The following is a 17,207-nucleotide window of genomic DNA, read 5'->3' as shown; positions in this document are numbered from 1 at the left end:
CTGGGTCTGAGAAAAGTTCACCTTGGTCTCTCATTAACTTTTGATTTGAGTCCATAGGACTATCAATGGGCTTGCAATTTGTCAGGCCTATTTCCTCAAAATATCAAGAGCATATTTTCTTTGTGAAATGAGGACACCTTCCTTTGATTGAGCTACTTCAATACCAAGGAAATATTTTAGCCGACCCAGATCTTTGATCAGAAAGTGGTTGAACAAATGATTCTTTAATTGAGCAATTCTAGTGATGTCATTTCCTGTAATGAATATATCATCAACATAAACCATAAGATAAACACATTTATCAGGAGAAGAGTGACCATAATATACTAAATGATTCGCTTCACATCGTTTCAATCTAAAATTCTACACAACCAGATTAAATTTACCAAACCAAACTTAAGGTGATTGCTTCAACTCAAAGAGGGAACGATGTAATTTACAAACTAACCTAATCTCTCCCTGAGCAACAAACCGAAGAGGTTGCTCCATGTATATCTCTTCTTCTAGATCACCATAAAGAAAGGAATTTTTAATGTCCAACTAGTAAAGGAGCCATTGACGAATGGCAACTATAGCAAGCACAATACGAACAATACTGGTTTTAGCCTCAGGAGAAAATGTATCTTAATAGTTGGGGCCATAGACTTGAATTCATCCCTTAGCTACTAGACAAGCTTTGAGACAATCTATTGCACCAATAGGACCAACCTTAATAACATAGACCCATCTACAACCAACAGGCTTTTTACCAGGAGTAAGGGGGACAAGGTCCCTAGTGCAATTGTGTTTAAGTACTGCATTTCACCTTAACTTGAAGAGTTGAGAGAAGCTAAAAAGTCTTATTTTTCACTTAGAAAATCTGATACAACTTATTACTATATTAATAGGAGACAGTAATTCTGAAAAGTAAAAGGGTGGGAAGCCCCTAACATAGTTGCACAAAAGGGATTTATCGAACATCAAGCTGATACAATTTCCATTCATAAAAGAGAGAAATAGTAAGAATAAGTCGATCTCTAATAGGTTTAACCACTGAAGAAAAAGTTTCATGAAAATCAAAACCAGGAACTTAATGAAAACTTTTCGCTACAAGATAAGCTTTATATTTATTGATTGAGTTATCTGTAGTTCCCTTGACTCTAGAAACCCATTTTCAACCAACATCTTTTCTTTTAAGAGCATTTGGAACTAGATGCCAAGTCTTTTGATTTAATGATGCCTCATATTCTTGCTACATTTCATCCTGCCAATGTTTAACTTCAAAAGTTTGTTTGACAGTAGTAGATTTAGAATGAGATAATAACAGAGAAGGATAAACTCTGTTGAATAATGCCAAATTTAGACCTGGTTTGGATGGGATGAGTATTAAGAAGAGGTGCAGGAGGAGATTGTGACTTAAAAGAAGATGAAAGAACTGGATTGGAAGTAGAAGGAGAAGCTCCAGGTGTTGAATCATAGTCAAGATTGTATGGAAGTACTAGAGGCAGTATTTTTGTGGAGATGTTGACAAATTTGTATTTAAGGTGAAGTACCATTGACCAACATCTTTAATTGAATTTGGTGATTTTTGAAGACAGAATAAGGAAACTTATGTTCATCAAATAAGACATCTTTTGAAATAAATATACGACCACGGGAAGATAGGCATATATAACCTTTGTGTAGCTGAGAATATCCTAAGAAAAGACATTCTTTAGACCTAAAATCAAGTTTGAGACTTATATGGTCATAAAAGGGGAAAGCAAGAGCATCCAAAATGAAAATCCAAATCTTTATTAAACAAAACAAAATATGGAATAACAAAGTATAAGGAAGTCGTAGGTAATCTATTAATAAGATATATGGCAGTGACAGAAGCAGAATCCAAAGTCTGTAAGGGAAGGGACGCATGATTTAACAATGTGTCTATGGTTACGTTCAATAACTCCATTTTGATGAGCATAGGTTTCAGGTTGGAGAAGGTGGATGTGCAAACATACCTGGGAAAGCTTGACTGCTTGATTGCAAAATATTCTACACTCATGCCCTATACTACTGATACATAGACATTCTGCGGACAACCAAATCAATTGTCCATGGCAGCTGAACTATGTAATGAAATAAAGAATTATTTTACAGATAACAATCACACAAATTACGTTCTCATCATCTTTATTTGTAATAATCAAGTCCTTTAAAATAAGGTAATAAATATATGTTGAAATACATAGGAATATTTTGATGATATTGTTTTTAATTTCTATAGAAATATTGCGAATGTTTTTATCCCAATAGCTATTTGAGACACCCGCCATATCAAATTCAAATGTTTGTGTTCCCTGAAGCTTCATTTTATTGTACTTATATAATGTGATGTCAACGAAACCCTAGTTTACTTTGTTAATTTGCAGAATTCAAGGCCTTCAAGTTATAGTTCTAAAACTCGGTCCACTTCTGCAAAGGCAAGAGAATCAGCAGTTATTTCAAATTCCTTGGCAAAGTCACCATCCTCATGGGAGAAAGTATTATCTTCCTGGCTTCTTACCTTCAAACATCAATTATTTTCTAAAAGAGAATAATTTATAGAATGCAAAAATTAACATAATTTATTCTTTGCTTTATTCTTCCAAGGTTTATTGGCTCTCCATTGACTATCTTCTTGTTGCCAAGGTGGCAGCTGTAAGTGGCGGATTCTATGCACTTTTCTTTACGTTCGTGTGTTTTTATATAAATTTTTGTTACATGTGCTTCTTTTTTCTATTATAGAGTTGTGGGTCATATTTTACTTCAGTTATGTATGTGGAACATTGGTGTGAAGAGCAATTTAAAACGTTAACAATTGGAGGTCCAGATTTCTCTCATAATGAAATGGTAAGTTCTACTGAGTATGTTTACATTTTATGCATGCTATTTTGCTTTACTTGGACTACATACTATATTACACTTTTTAAATTATTTTTTGTGCAATTAACTTGTTTTTTGGCTAGGCATAATTTGTAAAATATTTATGGAGATTGTTTTGCTCCGTAATCATGTCTGTTTCTTATCTATGACTAATCGTTTTGTTGGCTTCCTATCAGTTGCCAGATCATATTGAAATTCTTGTTTCGGCAGTCACTAGAATCAATGAACCAGATAGTTTATATGGAATTCTACAGTCTCACAAGGTTAGTGAGCCTGATTTTTCCTTCTAATACTTTTATCACAGAACGATTGTGAGTTCTGTCAAGCCTACTAGACTACTCATTACCTGAATGATACACATGGGACCAACAAACTGCGAGCCCTAAACAGAGGCTAATGCAGAGCAATACAGAAGCAGAAAGTTAATTATATTTGCATTTGTTTTATATTTAAAACCCGTATGCCTTTTCATGGTACCATGTTTTTATCCGTGTAAGATAGGTGATGCATAATTGCTATGTGGTTTTGGACTCATGTTTGTTTTGATTTTCACCGATTTCATCTTCTTTTTCTTTTCTTTTGATTTGATTTTCTTTTCTTCATTTTATTTTATATTGGTTGATAAAAATGATAGTTGGCTTCTCAAATAATCACATTTGAGCATGAGGGAAACTGGGGAAAGGCCCTAGAGTATTATGACTTGCAAGTGCAGTCACATACCTCAGTACAGAACGATGGCAGTTCAAGAGGTCTGGCATTGAAACAAACAGGATCAGAACATCCTTCATCCTTTGCATCCAAGACAGGTGAGATGAGGCAGAGTAGACCTTACAAGGGGTTGATTAGATCCTTGCAACAGATTGCCTGTGCACACGTGCTTGAGATGTATTGCCGGGGCTTGACTTCAACCAAGGATCTGCATCATCATGATTTGGAGTTTACTGAATTGCAATATGAATCTGCCTGGCGTGCTGGGAAGTGGGATTTCTCTTTACCATATGTTGGAACTAATTTTCCTTTAACCCCAAATATCAAATGTGATCATTTCAATGGAAATTTGCACAGGTAATATGTTTTTATTTATTGTAGGGCTGATTTTAGTTTAAACCTCGTTTGTTCAATTGTTATATTCTTTGCTCATAAAGGTATGCTAAAAGATATTCAGTATGCGCTCTGTAATTGATAGTTTTAGAGGGAGAATGAACTAAGTTTTTTCTGGTTGGCAGCATTGTTATTAATATTGGAAAATATCGATACCCAATAATCCTTTAGGAAAATAAATCGGAAGTCATCACAGGTTATGGTGGAAATGGCACACTATATAGAGATATTAATACTTTGACTAACTAAACTAACCATAAGAGTGTTGTATTACATGTTATGTATTTGGTTTTTCTAATAGTTGTTTACCATATGCTCTTTTCTCTTCTCTCTCTCTCTCTCTCTCTCTCTCTCTCTCTCTATATATATATATATATATATATATATATATATATATATTGTATCCAGCCCGACATATATCGTCTCCACACTTATTGTCATTTCCATTGTAGCAACTTTAACCATCATCATTAGGGCCACCACCACCCACAGTTGCTATAGCAATCACAACCATCATTGTTTCCTCTACTATCACTACACCATCACCACCACTACTAAAACACCACTTTTAATTTCATCATTAACACAAGAACTTCCCCAATTGTTGATGCCTTTCTATTGTCATCGCCACCATTATCTCACTATTACCATTATCACCATTGTCATTAACACCATCACTACTACTGTTTGATTATTTGTTTGAGTTGTCAAAATGGGTGGCTCAGAGCAACCTGCTGACCCAACCCATGTGCCCAACTAATTTTTATTTTTAGATCCAACCTTTTGTCTTGCCAATCTACCATTTTGACTCTTTAATAAATGAGAAAAATTTAAATCTAATGTATTAAAAGGTACAATATCAATTTTTGAAATTGAAGTTACATTATTGAAATTAATGTTAATGTTTTGGTATAGTTACTTGATATATTGGTTATAATGCATGTATATGTTTTTTACATTAGTATTCTTTTAAAAAGAGGGCTGGTCCATAAATTTATAGGTCGACCAGGCAAAGGCTAATTTGCTTATGGGCTAGCTGGGAAAGGCTAAAAGTGGCTCAACTAAGTTTTATGAGATTTTGGGCTAACTCATCAAATAGACCCAATTTTACACCTCTAATTATTATTGTTATTGTCACCACCATCTCAACTTATATTTATTCTGGTCCTTATCATGGCGTGTACTAAACATGAAATAAGATTATCTATATTGCTTTTATCCTATCACATCTGTATCCTATCCTATCCTTATATCACATTATATATTTTTTCTTGTATTTGGTATTTGGTGATCAATGATGTGCAGTTCCTCTTTGCTACTAGGAATGAAACTTTTCATGAAATGTGAGTTTAATTGTTCTTGTATTCAGTTGTTTAAGGGCACTTGAGGAGGGTGATCTAACTGATTTCCAGAGAAAACTAAGAGATTCAAAGCAGGTAATATTTCTTTCTTAACTTGTCTTAATGCGCTTGAGGACTTTATGCAAGTATAAATGTTTTATGTGTTTTAGGAGCTTGTGTTATCTGTTTCTCATGCAAGTGAAGAGAGCACTGAGTACATTTACATGACTATCATCAAGCTACAGGTACCCATTTGTCCAAACTGTAGATCCTTAACATGATATTTATTGCCACTACATCATATTTCTTATTACTGCATGTAAACCCATTTGGTTAAGATCACATTGTCATGGAGTACGGCCAAAGTAGTCCTTATAAGGGCCAATACTTATTCCATCTCGTGTAAACGAAGTTAGGGATCTGTTATCCCATATTGGTTATGAATGTAACCAAACTATTCTTTATAGTGCTTTGGTCCCCTCTGAGGTATCTTTTGAATTAAGTTAGGCCCAAGTCCTTTCCTAGTGAGTGTTGAATAATATGAACAGAGAAAAGAGCCGGAAAAACTGAAATTGAATAGAATATTTTTATTAACTGATCTCACACTTGAATCTTATGTACAAGAGATATATATAGACATAGATGTTTAAGAAGTTGTTATAGACTAACAGCTGTACATAGAAAATAACATATACATTGAAAGAAACCTACAGCTGTACATTTTTGACTAATAATACAAGTTCACGATAGTTGACTATAGTATATACACTAACAGTGAGGATATCTTATCCTCCACATTAAGTAGCCTGTATACTGTTATAAATTATATATAAATTTTTTAAACAATGTTACATGGAATATATGCACGTATGTACGGGAAACTTGTAGAATTCCGTCTTCGTGAGGCTTTTGACAAAGAATATATTATACATATTATAAATATTTATTTAACTGAATAAAATTTGTGAAGTCTCCCTCTTATCTTCAACAGATGCTTTATCATCTTGACATGGCTTGGGATTTACGCTGGAGAAGTTGTGAAGATAATACCACAAAGTTTTTCCTGCCGAAGCCAAACAATTCTTCTGGGCCTGTGATTCCTTCCATTGAGCAGGTGTATAGTGTACCTCTGTCCTTCATGGAAGAATATTTGTTCTCTTCACTCTGCAAAATATATTATGAAATTCAGACAGTGATTATTATCAGCATTGAAGCCTAGAACTGTTTTTATTGTCTACTAGTTGTCATGGCTGGATATGGAGTGGTGCTCAATTTTGCAGAGGACACAATTGCATATGAATTTGCTAGAACCATTTATAGCATTTCGTCGAGTTCTACTTCAAATTTTAAGCTCTAGAGACTGTGTGCTGCAACATCTTCTGCAGTCTGCCACCACACTTCGCAAGGTATGTTGTTACTGTTACTGTTAGACATAGATATATAGATTTTCCCTTCTCTTGTAAATAACCTTTCTTAAGTGCAAGGGTCTGGACCTTGGGCTCATGATCTCTTGTATTCTATGTATATATTTATATAGACATTTCATAGTTACTAAGTAAATAATATAGTTTTCAATTCTCTATTTCCATTCTGCTATCTCATCTTTCCATGAACTCAATGAGTTGGAGATAGAAAAAAAAATCTATTCCTTAGGATGTTTCAAACACTTAAAGCTTTTTGGAGATTTGGTACTAGACATGTTATTAAAAACATAGAATAGAACCTCTTTACAAAGTGGTAGGGGATTCAATCCTTGGCACAACCATTGTAACTGAAATTATTTACACTTCAAAGTTCAGACCTTTCTTGTATGAGGATATGTTGATGTAAAATTATTATTGGGTCTCAATCTAACAACCTAAACTTTTAGGAAACTTGGTCCTTTATAATTTTCTAGAAACCATGAACCTAATTTATTTGTAATTTATTATATGTTATTTCTACATTTCAGGGATGTAGGTTCTCTCAAGCAGCTTCTGCTCTGCATGAGTTTAAACTCCTTTCTGTTGAAGCCAAAGGGAAAAGCTCATCTTTATATTGGCTTGGACGGGTAAGGGGGTTGCTACAATGTTATGTGTGTCCATATCTGGAGATAGACAGTTCAGATGCTTTCCTCAATGTCAATTTTCAAAGCAATAATTGAGTGTTCTCCCTATACTAACGGTCAAATTCAATGAACCACCTTCCATCTGGAAATTAAGACCAAGTTAAAAATATGATTATACATTATCCAGTAGTATGTTTTGTATTAGACAACATAAAATACAGGTGAATTTAAACTGTAGACGGATACAATTGCAGAAATTAAATTCTTTAGTTTATAAAACCATTTGTTGGTGCTATAGCAAAATGATGTTCGTACTCATTAGCTGTAACAAGATGCGAACATGAACTTTGGTGATTATAGGAGTTAATGTAAGAGCCAAGTTTGCCGAGAGTGCATCATGGCTGCATGTATGATAAAATAGAGTAAGACAGGGAGAACTGTGAGTTTGGAAAAGGAGGGATTAGTGAAGCAGAGTGGGACTGCTGAGATGTCACACGTAAGAGTTGGGAGGATTTCACCCATTTTACTGTTATGAAATACCCTGTTTTGGTTGCAAATCATGTATAAAATTCAACTAAAGTATTACATTCTCTACTCTAGTTCTCTTTTATACTTATTGTGCTATGTTCTTCATAACACCTGATTGGCTGGGCACAATTGAATTGGTTGGCGTTAACGTATGCTTGTTTACTTCTGCTTCTTGCTTTGCCGATTCTCACCACTAATCACTATATTTATGTGTGTGTGTGTGTATATAGTGATTAAGGGATCTAGTTGTTTGTCTCTCTTTTTTGGAGTTGGCCCACATTGGCCCAAACGTTTCTAGATAGTCAGCCTATTCAGATTGTAAGTGTCAAAATATATTTTGGGAAACTTTAGATATTATTCCCACGCAATTAATTTGTTATATTTTTTGTATCTGATTATTATTTTCTTGCTATTATTACTAGAATAACAATCCCACAATTTTAGGGATTTGTTCCGTAGAATAGGTTGCTCATTAAATAAGCTCTTGTATATATATCATGAATGTAAGGAGATAAATAATAAAATATACATTCTCTCTCCTAAATTTAAGATGGTATCAGAACTCCCGATCCTTGAGAGTCTCTGACCGTGTATTTTCATTGTAGCCTTTATTGCTGCCTAACCCTAGAGTTCCATCATAGCCTTCATTGCTGCCCAACCTAGAGTTCCATCACAGTCTGTTTTTTGTGCCTTAATTGCACATTTTTGTAATGGCTGAAATGGAAAATGTAGACAAGTTCCAGAATAATGGAGAATTGTAGAATTTTCATTGAGCTTATCGATTGAATGGAAAAAATTATCTTAAATGGTCTCAACTCGTTAAGACCACTCTAAAAGGGAAAGGAAAGGTCACCCATCTCACTGATGATGCTCCTGCAGAAGAAGATGCCAGATTCAAGTCATGGGACGAAGAAGACTCCGTGATCATGGCATGGCTATGGAACTCAATGGTTCCAGAAATTAGCAATACATGCATGTTCCTCACTTCTGCAAAGGCCATATGGATTGCCATAGAGCAAACCTACTCTAAGGCAAAGGACGCTGCCCAGATTTATGAGGTGAAAGTGAAAACAATGGCAGCCAAACAGGGCACTAAATCTGTCACAGAGTATGCTAATCAACTTAAATCTTTATGGATGGAATTAGATCATTACAGGGTCATAAAGGCCAAGTGTTCTGAGGATTCAACAATTCTAAGAGAATACATTGAACAAGATCGAGTGTATGATTTCTTGGTAGGCCTAAACCAAGAATCCAAATACTAGGCAAGGAGAAGGTTCCTGGACTCAATGAAGTAATGGCAATTATTCGGAGTGAAGAAGCAGAAGGTGTCTAATGCTTGAGACCCCAATTGCGGATAATTCAGCTATGATTGTTGAAGGAGCAACAACCATGGTTGCAGAACAAAAAAAGGTATGCCCTTTTCCAAGAACAGAGAAGAAAAATGAAGGAGTTTGGTGCACCTATTGCAACAAGCCACGTCCCACAAGGGACAAATGCTGGAAGTTACATGGAAAACCTCAAAGCAAAGATTAGGGACACAAAGGAGGCCTTCCAAGGAGAGGGGGGCAAGCTCATGTTGTTGCTGGTCCTGAAAGTCAAGAAGGATCTGTACAACTCAACCATGAGGAGTTAGAAAGAGTAAGGTCCTTTCTTAGTAAATTGGAAAAACCCATATGTACATGTTCATTGACATACTCTGGTAAGTTCCCATTTTCTTGTGGATTTAATGTCTCAAATACCCCATTTACCCACTATTTGATACTAGACTCTGGAGCCACAGACCATATGACACCATTCCCTAAACAGTTCTCCACATATTCCTTATGTCCAACAACAAGAAATTTTCTACTGCTGATGGAACCCTCATCACTGCAGCTGGACAAGGAGATGTCCAAATAACCCCAAACATGATACTAAAAAATGTTCTTCATGTCCCTATACAAAAACTTACCAAGGACCTATTATGTAATTTGGTTTTTCATAGCAACTCTTGTATATTGCAGGACAAGAAGTCAGGGAGGATGATTGGACATGCTAGAGAATGGAATGGCCTTTACTATATGGAAGATTTGAGTCTGCCCATTGAGAGTCACTCTCTAATATCTGAATCCTCCATGGCCAACAAAGAAAAAATCCAATTGTTTCATTGTTTTTTGGGACATCCTTCATTTCGGGTCATAAAGTTAATATTTCCTTGTTTAAAAATCTAAATCTAGAAGATCTTCATTGTGAGGTGTGTGAGCTTGCCAAACACAAGCATGTACCTTTTCCTATCAGCAACAAAGTAAGCAATTCTCCATTTTATCTTGTTCATACATATGTGTGGGGTCCCTCGAATATTCCTAGTACTTCAGGGGCTAAATGGTTTATAACCTTTATAGATGATTGTACAAGGGTAACATGGATTTTCCTTCTTAAACACAAATCTGAGGTCCAATCTGTTTTTCTACAGTTTGTTTCAATGATTAAAAATCAATTTGGGGTTAATATAAAAATAATTAGGTCTGATAATGCCAAAGATTACTTCAATCATACTCTAAATTCTTTTTGTTAAAAGGAAGAAATAATCCATGAATCCTCATGTGTAAACACACCCCCAAAAAAATGGGATTGCAGAAAGGAAAAATGGACACTTATTAGATCAAACTAGAGCACTTCTTTTTCAAAATAATGTTCCAAAAATATTTTGGGGGGAAGAGGAAATAACCTTCAACCTTTGGACATGTTCATAGTAATGGAAGAGGAAAACTTTACCCAAGGGCAATAAAATGTATTTTCTTGGGGTACTCAGCCACACAAAATGGGTATAAGTGTTTTCATCCCCCATCTAAAAAATTCTGTGTCAAGATATGTTACTTTCAATGAAAGAGTAAGCTACTTTGACCAATCTCATCTTCAGGGGGAGTCTTTAAGAGAGGAAGATAACCTTTTATATTGCCAAATCTGTCTTTTGGACCAGAAACAAAAATTCAAAAGAATACTACCACTATATGTGAAGCTGAAGCTGAAGAGGAACAAGTAGAGGTGAATCAAATAGCTCAATCTGCAGGACCAGCAAGTAAACCACATGATAATACGAAGTTTGGGAAAAATTTTGGTGTACACACAAAGAGGAAAGGCCATTCCAAGATCTACTCATGTTCAAGAATCCAATCCTACAACATTACCTGAGGTAATTACTTTTGATCCTATAAATTCTAACTCTATTGGTTGTGATCAAATCCCTTCCGAAAAACTAGTTGAAGAGATAGATCATAATTTAGACCTCCCAATTGCTCTTAGAAAAGGAACCAGAACATGCACAAAACAACAACCTTACCCCTTGACAAATTGTTTATCCTTTGAAAAATTCTCACCTACCCATAAAACCTTTCTCACAAGTCTAAACACCACAACTACACCTTCTTCTGTATCTGAGGCATTAATTGACAAAAAATGGAAACAAGCCATGGACTTGCAGACATACTCACCAAAGGACTGAGCAACAATAATTTTGAAAGAATTATATCCAAGCTGTGAATGGAAAACACTTATTTAGGGATTTGTTCCGTAGAATAGGCTGCTCATTAAATAAGCTCTTGTATATATATCCTATGAATGTAAGGAGACAAATAATAAAATATACATTCTCTCTCCTAAATTTAAGAGTACGGAATTCTGTTAGTTGTCTCATTAATAATAACTGTTTCCCCTCTTATTACCATGAATTCTAACACTTACAAAGTTGTAGTATTATTCTCATCAACCTTGCTGAGTAATTTACCATTTGGGTTTCAGCTTGAAGAAGCAAAGCTTTTCCGTGCTCAAGGTCAAAATTTGATTGCTATCAACCTTGCAATGTATATATCACAGAATTATCGCTCTAATGAGGAGGCTTCTGATGCATTTCGGTTGGTTGGGAAGTGGCTGGCAGAAACTAGATCTAGCAAGTTGTAGAAGAAAACTGAATTCTGTCCAATATTTTAATAATATCCTCTCTCTTTATGCTCACTTTGTTGTTATTTTCCCTGTTTTGCTGTGAAATTGCAGCTCAAGAACAATTTTGGAGAAGTATTTGAAACCTGCAGTCTCTATTGCTGAGAATGCGAAAGCTACAGCTAAGAATGCCATGAAAAGGAAATGTCAGACCCATTTTCATCTTGCACACTATGCTGATGCTCTATTTAGAAGCCATGAAGAAAGACTTAACTCGAATGAATGGCAAGCAGCAATGCGTTTAAGAAAGCATAAGGTACATAATTGATTAGTTTGAACATGTGGCAAGCATGAGATAATAGGGATTATGGATGACATTTGTTGGGGTTTCTTTATTTTGTATTTTGTTTTTTAGGAATTATGATTAATGTTTGTTGAGGATTCTGCATTTTCTATTTTTCTAGATTCTTACCATGTACAGTGATAACATTCGCTGCGTATGTATATCCATGTGAAATGGAATTGTGAGTAGTTGCTGTGTATTCGACTAATGCTTGGAATATTCAGATTCAAATACGTTTAAGAAAGCATGAGGTAGTAATTGATTGATTTTAATGTGTATTAAATTTCAAGGAAAGTAAGAAAAGAAAAGGCAATGTAACAGCTTAAACTTGATGAATTTTATATTCAAAACATAAATTGGTCATACAATACAGAGTGTTCGAGTCTTTTTAAATAGACCCTGAAAAAGAAAGAGAAGGCAGTTGTTATTGACTGTTACCAAGACAAAGGAACCGCCATAACTTGCCAAAAACTGTAACTACCTAAGAACAGTAAATAAACTATCATAATCAGTACTGTACATAACGTACATTAAGACAAACCTAATTCAAGCCTAATACTGTACATAACGTAAAATGTGGGAAACTTAATGCAAGTCTAATAATATGGCTACCACAAGATAATGGAAGTTATGAGTACTGTTTGTTGAGGGTTCTGTAGTTTCTTTTCTACTAGATTATTATTTCCTTGTACACTATGATCTGGTCTGTTGTGTGTCTATACCTGTGAAATCGAGTTCTGAGTAGTTGCTATATATTCATCTAATCCCTGGAATATTCGGATTCAAATGTGCAATGGAGTATTTGAAATTTCTAATGTGAATAGTTCATCATAATCCCTAAAAGGTGAAACATTGGGATTCAGGTATGCAGTGAAGTAAAAATACAAATTAAAAACATGCAATCTAATCCCTCACAAAATTTGTATCTATGATTCTGCAGACAATAGAGTTGGAAGCACTCATAAAAAGGTTAAGGAGTTCAACAAAGGTAATTAAAATATTTTTGTTTTTACTTCTTCATTCTCTAATGCTCTAACTCAGTATATAATTTAGGGGGAGAAAATTGACTACTCAATTAAAATCCAAGAATTGCAAAAGCAAGTAGCAATGGACAAGGAAGAAGCCCAGAAATTGCTGGTATTTATTTTGTTTGGCGAGTAATTGTTGTGTTATGAAAATTTATTGTTGAGTTACAAAGAGATATGATCAATCTATGTAACTAATACCTCTAAGATACTTTAGGTTACTAAAAGAGATATTATAATCATTATTCTACCGGTGTAGGGATCTACATAAATCTTGAAAGAGAGAATGACTTTTATTATTTTCCTTCATGTCTATTACATTCTCCTTACCTTTATTTGTAACAATCTAATTTTCTAAAAAAGGAAAATAAGGAAACAATATACTGAAAAATAATCAAGAAGATCCTACACATATTTTCTCTAACTAGGAAGATTCTATAGAAATTTTTTCTAGTTAGAAATATTTTCCTCTAATTACTACACTCCTCCTCAAGTTGGTAAATGAATATCAATCATTCCCAATTTGCCTACAAGATCTTGAAATCTACTCGGAGGGAACCCTTTTGCAAAAATAGCTGCTATCGGAAGTTTTGTAGGAACATGAGTTGTAATCACAAAACCTTTGTGTAATTATCTTTGATAATGTGTTTGGTCTTGTCATGCTCTACGGGATTATGGACAATGCTCATTGCAGACTTATTGTCATAGTGTAGTTGCACAGGGTTGTCCACCTTGACTTTAAAGTCATCCAAAATTATTTTCATCTAGAGTCCCTCACACATTCCTTAAGCAAGAGCTTGGAATTTAGTTTTTGGACTAGAACAAGATACTCTATCTTGCCTTTTTCTCCTCCATGTTACCTCTGACTATCTCCAAAAAACACACAGTACTCAAAAGTAGATTTTCTATCAATAATAGAACTTGCATAGTCAACATGAGTACATACTTTAATAGTTAATTTTTCTTCCCTTTTGAATTAATATGATAAAAAAAAATTTGTTCACACATATCTAGAATCTTCTCTCGAATTTAAGCAAAATTCTAGAAAATGTTTGTTATCCTGAAATTTTCGTGTCTTTCCTAAATGATAAGGAAAAAAAAAAAATTGGGTCAAAAGAAAATGCCATTTTGGAATCTTATCGACAATTTGCTTGTGTTGGCAGAGATCCACTGTTTTCTGAATCTTTATGGAAAGAATTACAAAAAAAAATAAAATTCAACAAAGATGTGAATTAGGAAAAATTGGTCGACGAAATATCAACCAAAAGCTTAATCTTGATATACCAAAAGCTTAATCTTGATATACCCCAGAACAATACATTTTTGTTACCGTGAGATATATTGACAGTTACGGATCATTTGATTGCCATTAAATTTGGAATGGCTCTACTTGACAATATAAATCATTTGAAAAATAAACCTACTCGTTCTATTACAAGATCAATCCCATAGCATCAGGTAGCCATACATGAAGAGGAAATTGGACAGATTTTGCAACTGAGCCAGAAAATAGCAAGAGAGCAAACAGAGTAACAAAAAAAAGATTCATTTCATTTTTCGAAATCAATTATATATAATTTGAAACAAATGCCGAAATTCCAAACTACCCATTATCTAATAAAGACCTAAAATTTTCAATAATAAACCAAAATCCTTACAAGCATTTGCCACAATAGGGCGAGTGAACCAAAAGTCTATTAATAAATAAGAACACATTCCAATTAATTCACAAAAGTGTTAGGAAGGAACATCTATATGATTATGTGTGCAAATTAATGAAAATATTCGATAAATAGAGTTAAAATGTTGTATTAAATAAACTTCTCTTGTGAAATGTTATATTAAATCCTTGTTTTAATTCAATAGAATTAATAGTTTCCTTTAGATAAATAATTCTACTTTTCCTTATACTTATTCCTACTCTTTATTACAATGTGATAAATGTAAATCTTTATTTTTACCTTTCAAAATGTTAGGATGACCGGGACAATTTTCTTAGCCTAGCATTGGAGGGATACAAACAGTGTTTAGTCATTGGTGACAAGTATGATGTGAGAGTGGTATGTAATTCCTCTTAGCTTCCTTAACCATTTGTTCACTGTATGCTTAAAGCTTTTATTGAACTTGTCATCTTACAATTAGGTCTATCTTTACTGTAACCGAAGATGTTTATTTCATTATTTCTGATTTTCAACATTTTAGAATTTTTTCTTAATAATTAGTTTCCTTTCCTTTTCATATTACATGTAATAACTAGATTAAGATTGTTAAACTCGAGATTTTACTTAACTCGTGAGAGCTCTCAATAAACTCGAAAGAGTTTACTTTACATGTAAAAAAAATTATGAATAACATCCTAATTAAAATAAGTCCACAAAATTATAATACTTCAAATACATAAGTTCATAGAAATATTGTTCATAGAAATAAATAACTGTCTATGTCTAATCCTTTAATGGCATCATCATTTTCATCCATGTCCCCTGATGAAAGTTGTGCATCCTCATTGTCTTCAAAAGTTATGTTTTCAAAATCAAGAGTATCTAGAGTTGGATCTATTGTTGCTCCATCTAAGTAAACATTTTCACCTACAGCTTGCTCAATCTCAACAATAGCCTGTACCTCTTAAGTTATTCATACATCATTTGATTCAATGTCATCAAATGGAAGAACAATGGTTTTTTGAATTTGGATACTTTTCAACTTCAAGTTATACATCACATAAACTAAATCATTCGTCTTTTTCTGATTCAAACAATTCCTTCTGTTTGTATGAACCTAAATTGAAATATCAAATTTTTAGTAAATATATAAACCTAATAAAGAAAATGAGAACTTAGAAATAATTTAAATTTACCATTTCAAATGACCTCCAATTACGCTCACATCCCAAAGATCACAAGTCCAACTTAGAATTCGAATAGCAAATCTCTTCAACTCTAGAGTTCCATCCCCAAACAACTCCCACCATTCCCCAGGATTTAATGCTTTATTGCATTTCTTTGCATCTTCCATTCCAAAAAGTCCTATAGCAAAATGAAATTCAACAATTTGCAAATTATTATTTCTTCTTTTTGCCAAATCTAGTACCAATCTTCTCATGGATATATGCAATCCTTCTTTCAGCCCTCCACCATCATCATATCTAAAGTTAGGTTCATAGTGGAAATGAGGGCCCAAAAAATAGGTCATTGCATGCAAATGCCTATGAAGTTGATTATCCTATTGAGCATCAATTATTCTCCAAACCTCATAACTTTATATAATTACAAACCAATTATACTATATTAGAAATAATTTCACACATAAGTAATTTAACATTGAATGAATAATAGTTTGAAATGTTTTCTCTTTATATTGTTAAAATTGGACCTAATCTCTTTTGCACAATTCATCTCTCCATAAATGAAATCCATTGTGGGTTTTATATTTGAGTCCACCAATCCAAAGACCACTATAAGAGGGGCAACAACTTTCAAGCATGTGGAGACATTCTTCCAAAACCAACTATCTATAGAGGCCTAACAATACCACCCTCCTTCGAAACAACCTTGTCCCCAAGGTTGAAGTCAGGGTACTATTCCTGAATAGTTGCCACATCTTCCCAAGTTGCTCCTTCTCGACCCCCTTCTTGCCACTCGATCAACACCAGCGGTATTGCATCTTCCCTACTCTGCCTCTACCTCTTTTCCAAAACCCTCACTGGCCAAAACATGGGCCCTTCTGCCTGTAATTCAGCCGGCAATTCCCTCTCTATTCTCTTCTCCACCGCTTTCTTCAGCTGTGATACGTGAAAGATTGGATGGATCATGGCTGATTCTGGTAGCTGTAAACGGAAGGCAACCTTTCCCACCTGTTGTAACACCTGGAAGGGCCCAAAATAACGTGCTACGAGCTTGGGATGCAGTCGTGTCGGCATGGACGCTTTCCTGTGGGGTCTGATCTTCAAGTAAACCCACTCTCCCACCTTAACCTCCACTTCCCTCCTTTTTCTATTGGCCTGATTAACCATCACCGCCTAA

General features: G+C 34.4%; 1 protein-coding gene across 5 annotated transcripts in view; it reads left to right on the top strand.

Annotated features, from left to right (window-relative positions):
• Positions 1 to 17,207, top strand: part of LOC106761920 (serine/threonine-protein kinase ATM) — an 86,724-nt gene that overhangs the window by 52,668 nt on the left and 16,849 nt on the right. For 4 of the 5 annotated variants that reach the window (XM_022780539.1, XM_022780538.1, XM_014645542.2 and 1 more), the window contains 16 exons: positions 2,391 to 2,501; positions 2,611 to 2,658; positions 2,746 to 2,850; positions 3,060 to 3,146; positions 3,518 to 3,948; positions 5,354 to 5,420; positions 5,495 to 5,569; positions 6,316 to 6,438; positions 6,566 to 6,730; positions 7,276 to 7,374; positions 10,952 to 11,074; positions 11,680 to 11,831; positions 11,932 to 12,133; positions 13,101 to 13,148; positions 13,214 to 13,297; positions 15,162 to 15,245. In XM_022780539.1, the coding sequence (XP_022636260.1) occupies positions 2,391 to 2,501; positions 2,611 to 2,658; positions 2,746 to 2,850; positions 3,060 to 3,146; positions 3,518 to 3,948; positions 5,354 to 5,420; positions 5,495 to 5,569; positions 6,316 to 6,438; positions 6,566 to 6,730; positions 7,276 to 7,374; positions 10,952 to 11,074; positions 11,680 to 11,831; positions 11,932 to 12,133; positions 13,101 to 13,148; positions 13,214 to 13,297; positions 15,162 to 15,245 (2,004 nt within the window). The remainder of the gene's footprint in view (positions 1 to 2,390; positions 2,502 to 2,610; positions 2,659 to 2,745; positions 2,851 to 3,059; positions 3,147 to 3,517; positions 3,949 to 5,353; positions 5,421 to 5,494; positions 5,570 to 6,315; positions 6,439 to 6,565; positions 6,731 to 7,275; positions 7,375 to 10,951; positions 11,075 to 11,679; positions 11,832 to 11,931; positions 12,134 to 13,100; positions 13,149 to 13,213; positions 13,298 to 15,161; positions 15,246 to 17,207) is intronic. The other variant, XM_014645543.2, reaches the window with a different exon arrangement.

This window comes from Vigna radiata, chromosome 5, assembly GCF_000741045.1.
Source record: "Vigna radiata var. radiata cultivar VC1973A chromosome 5, Vradiata_ver6, whole genome shotgun sequence".
NCBI lineage: Eukaryota > Viridiplantae > Streptophyta > Magnoliopsida > Fabales > Fabaceae > Vigna > Vigna radiata.
Note: the sequence above shows the minus strand (reverse complement) of the source record. Positions and strands in the feature narration are given on the sequence as shown.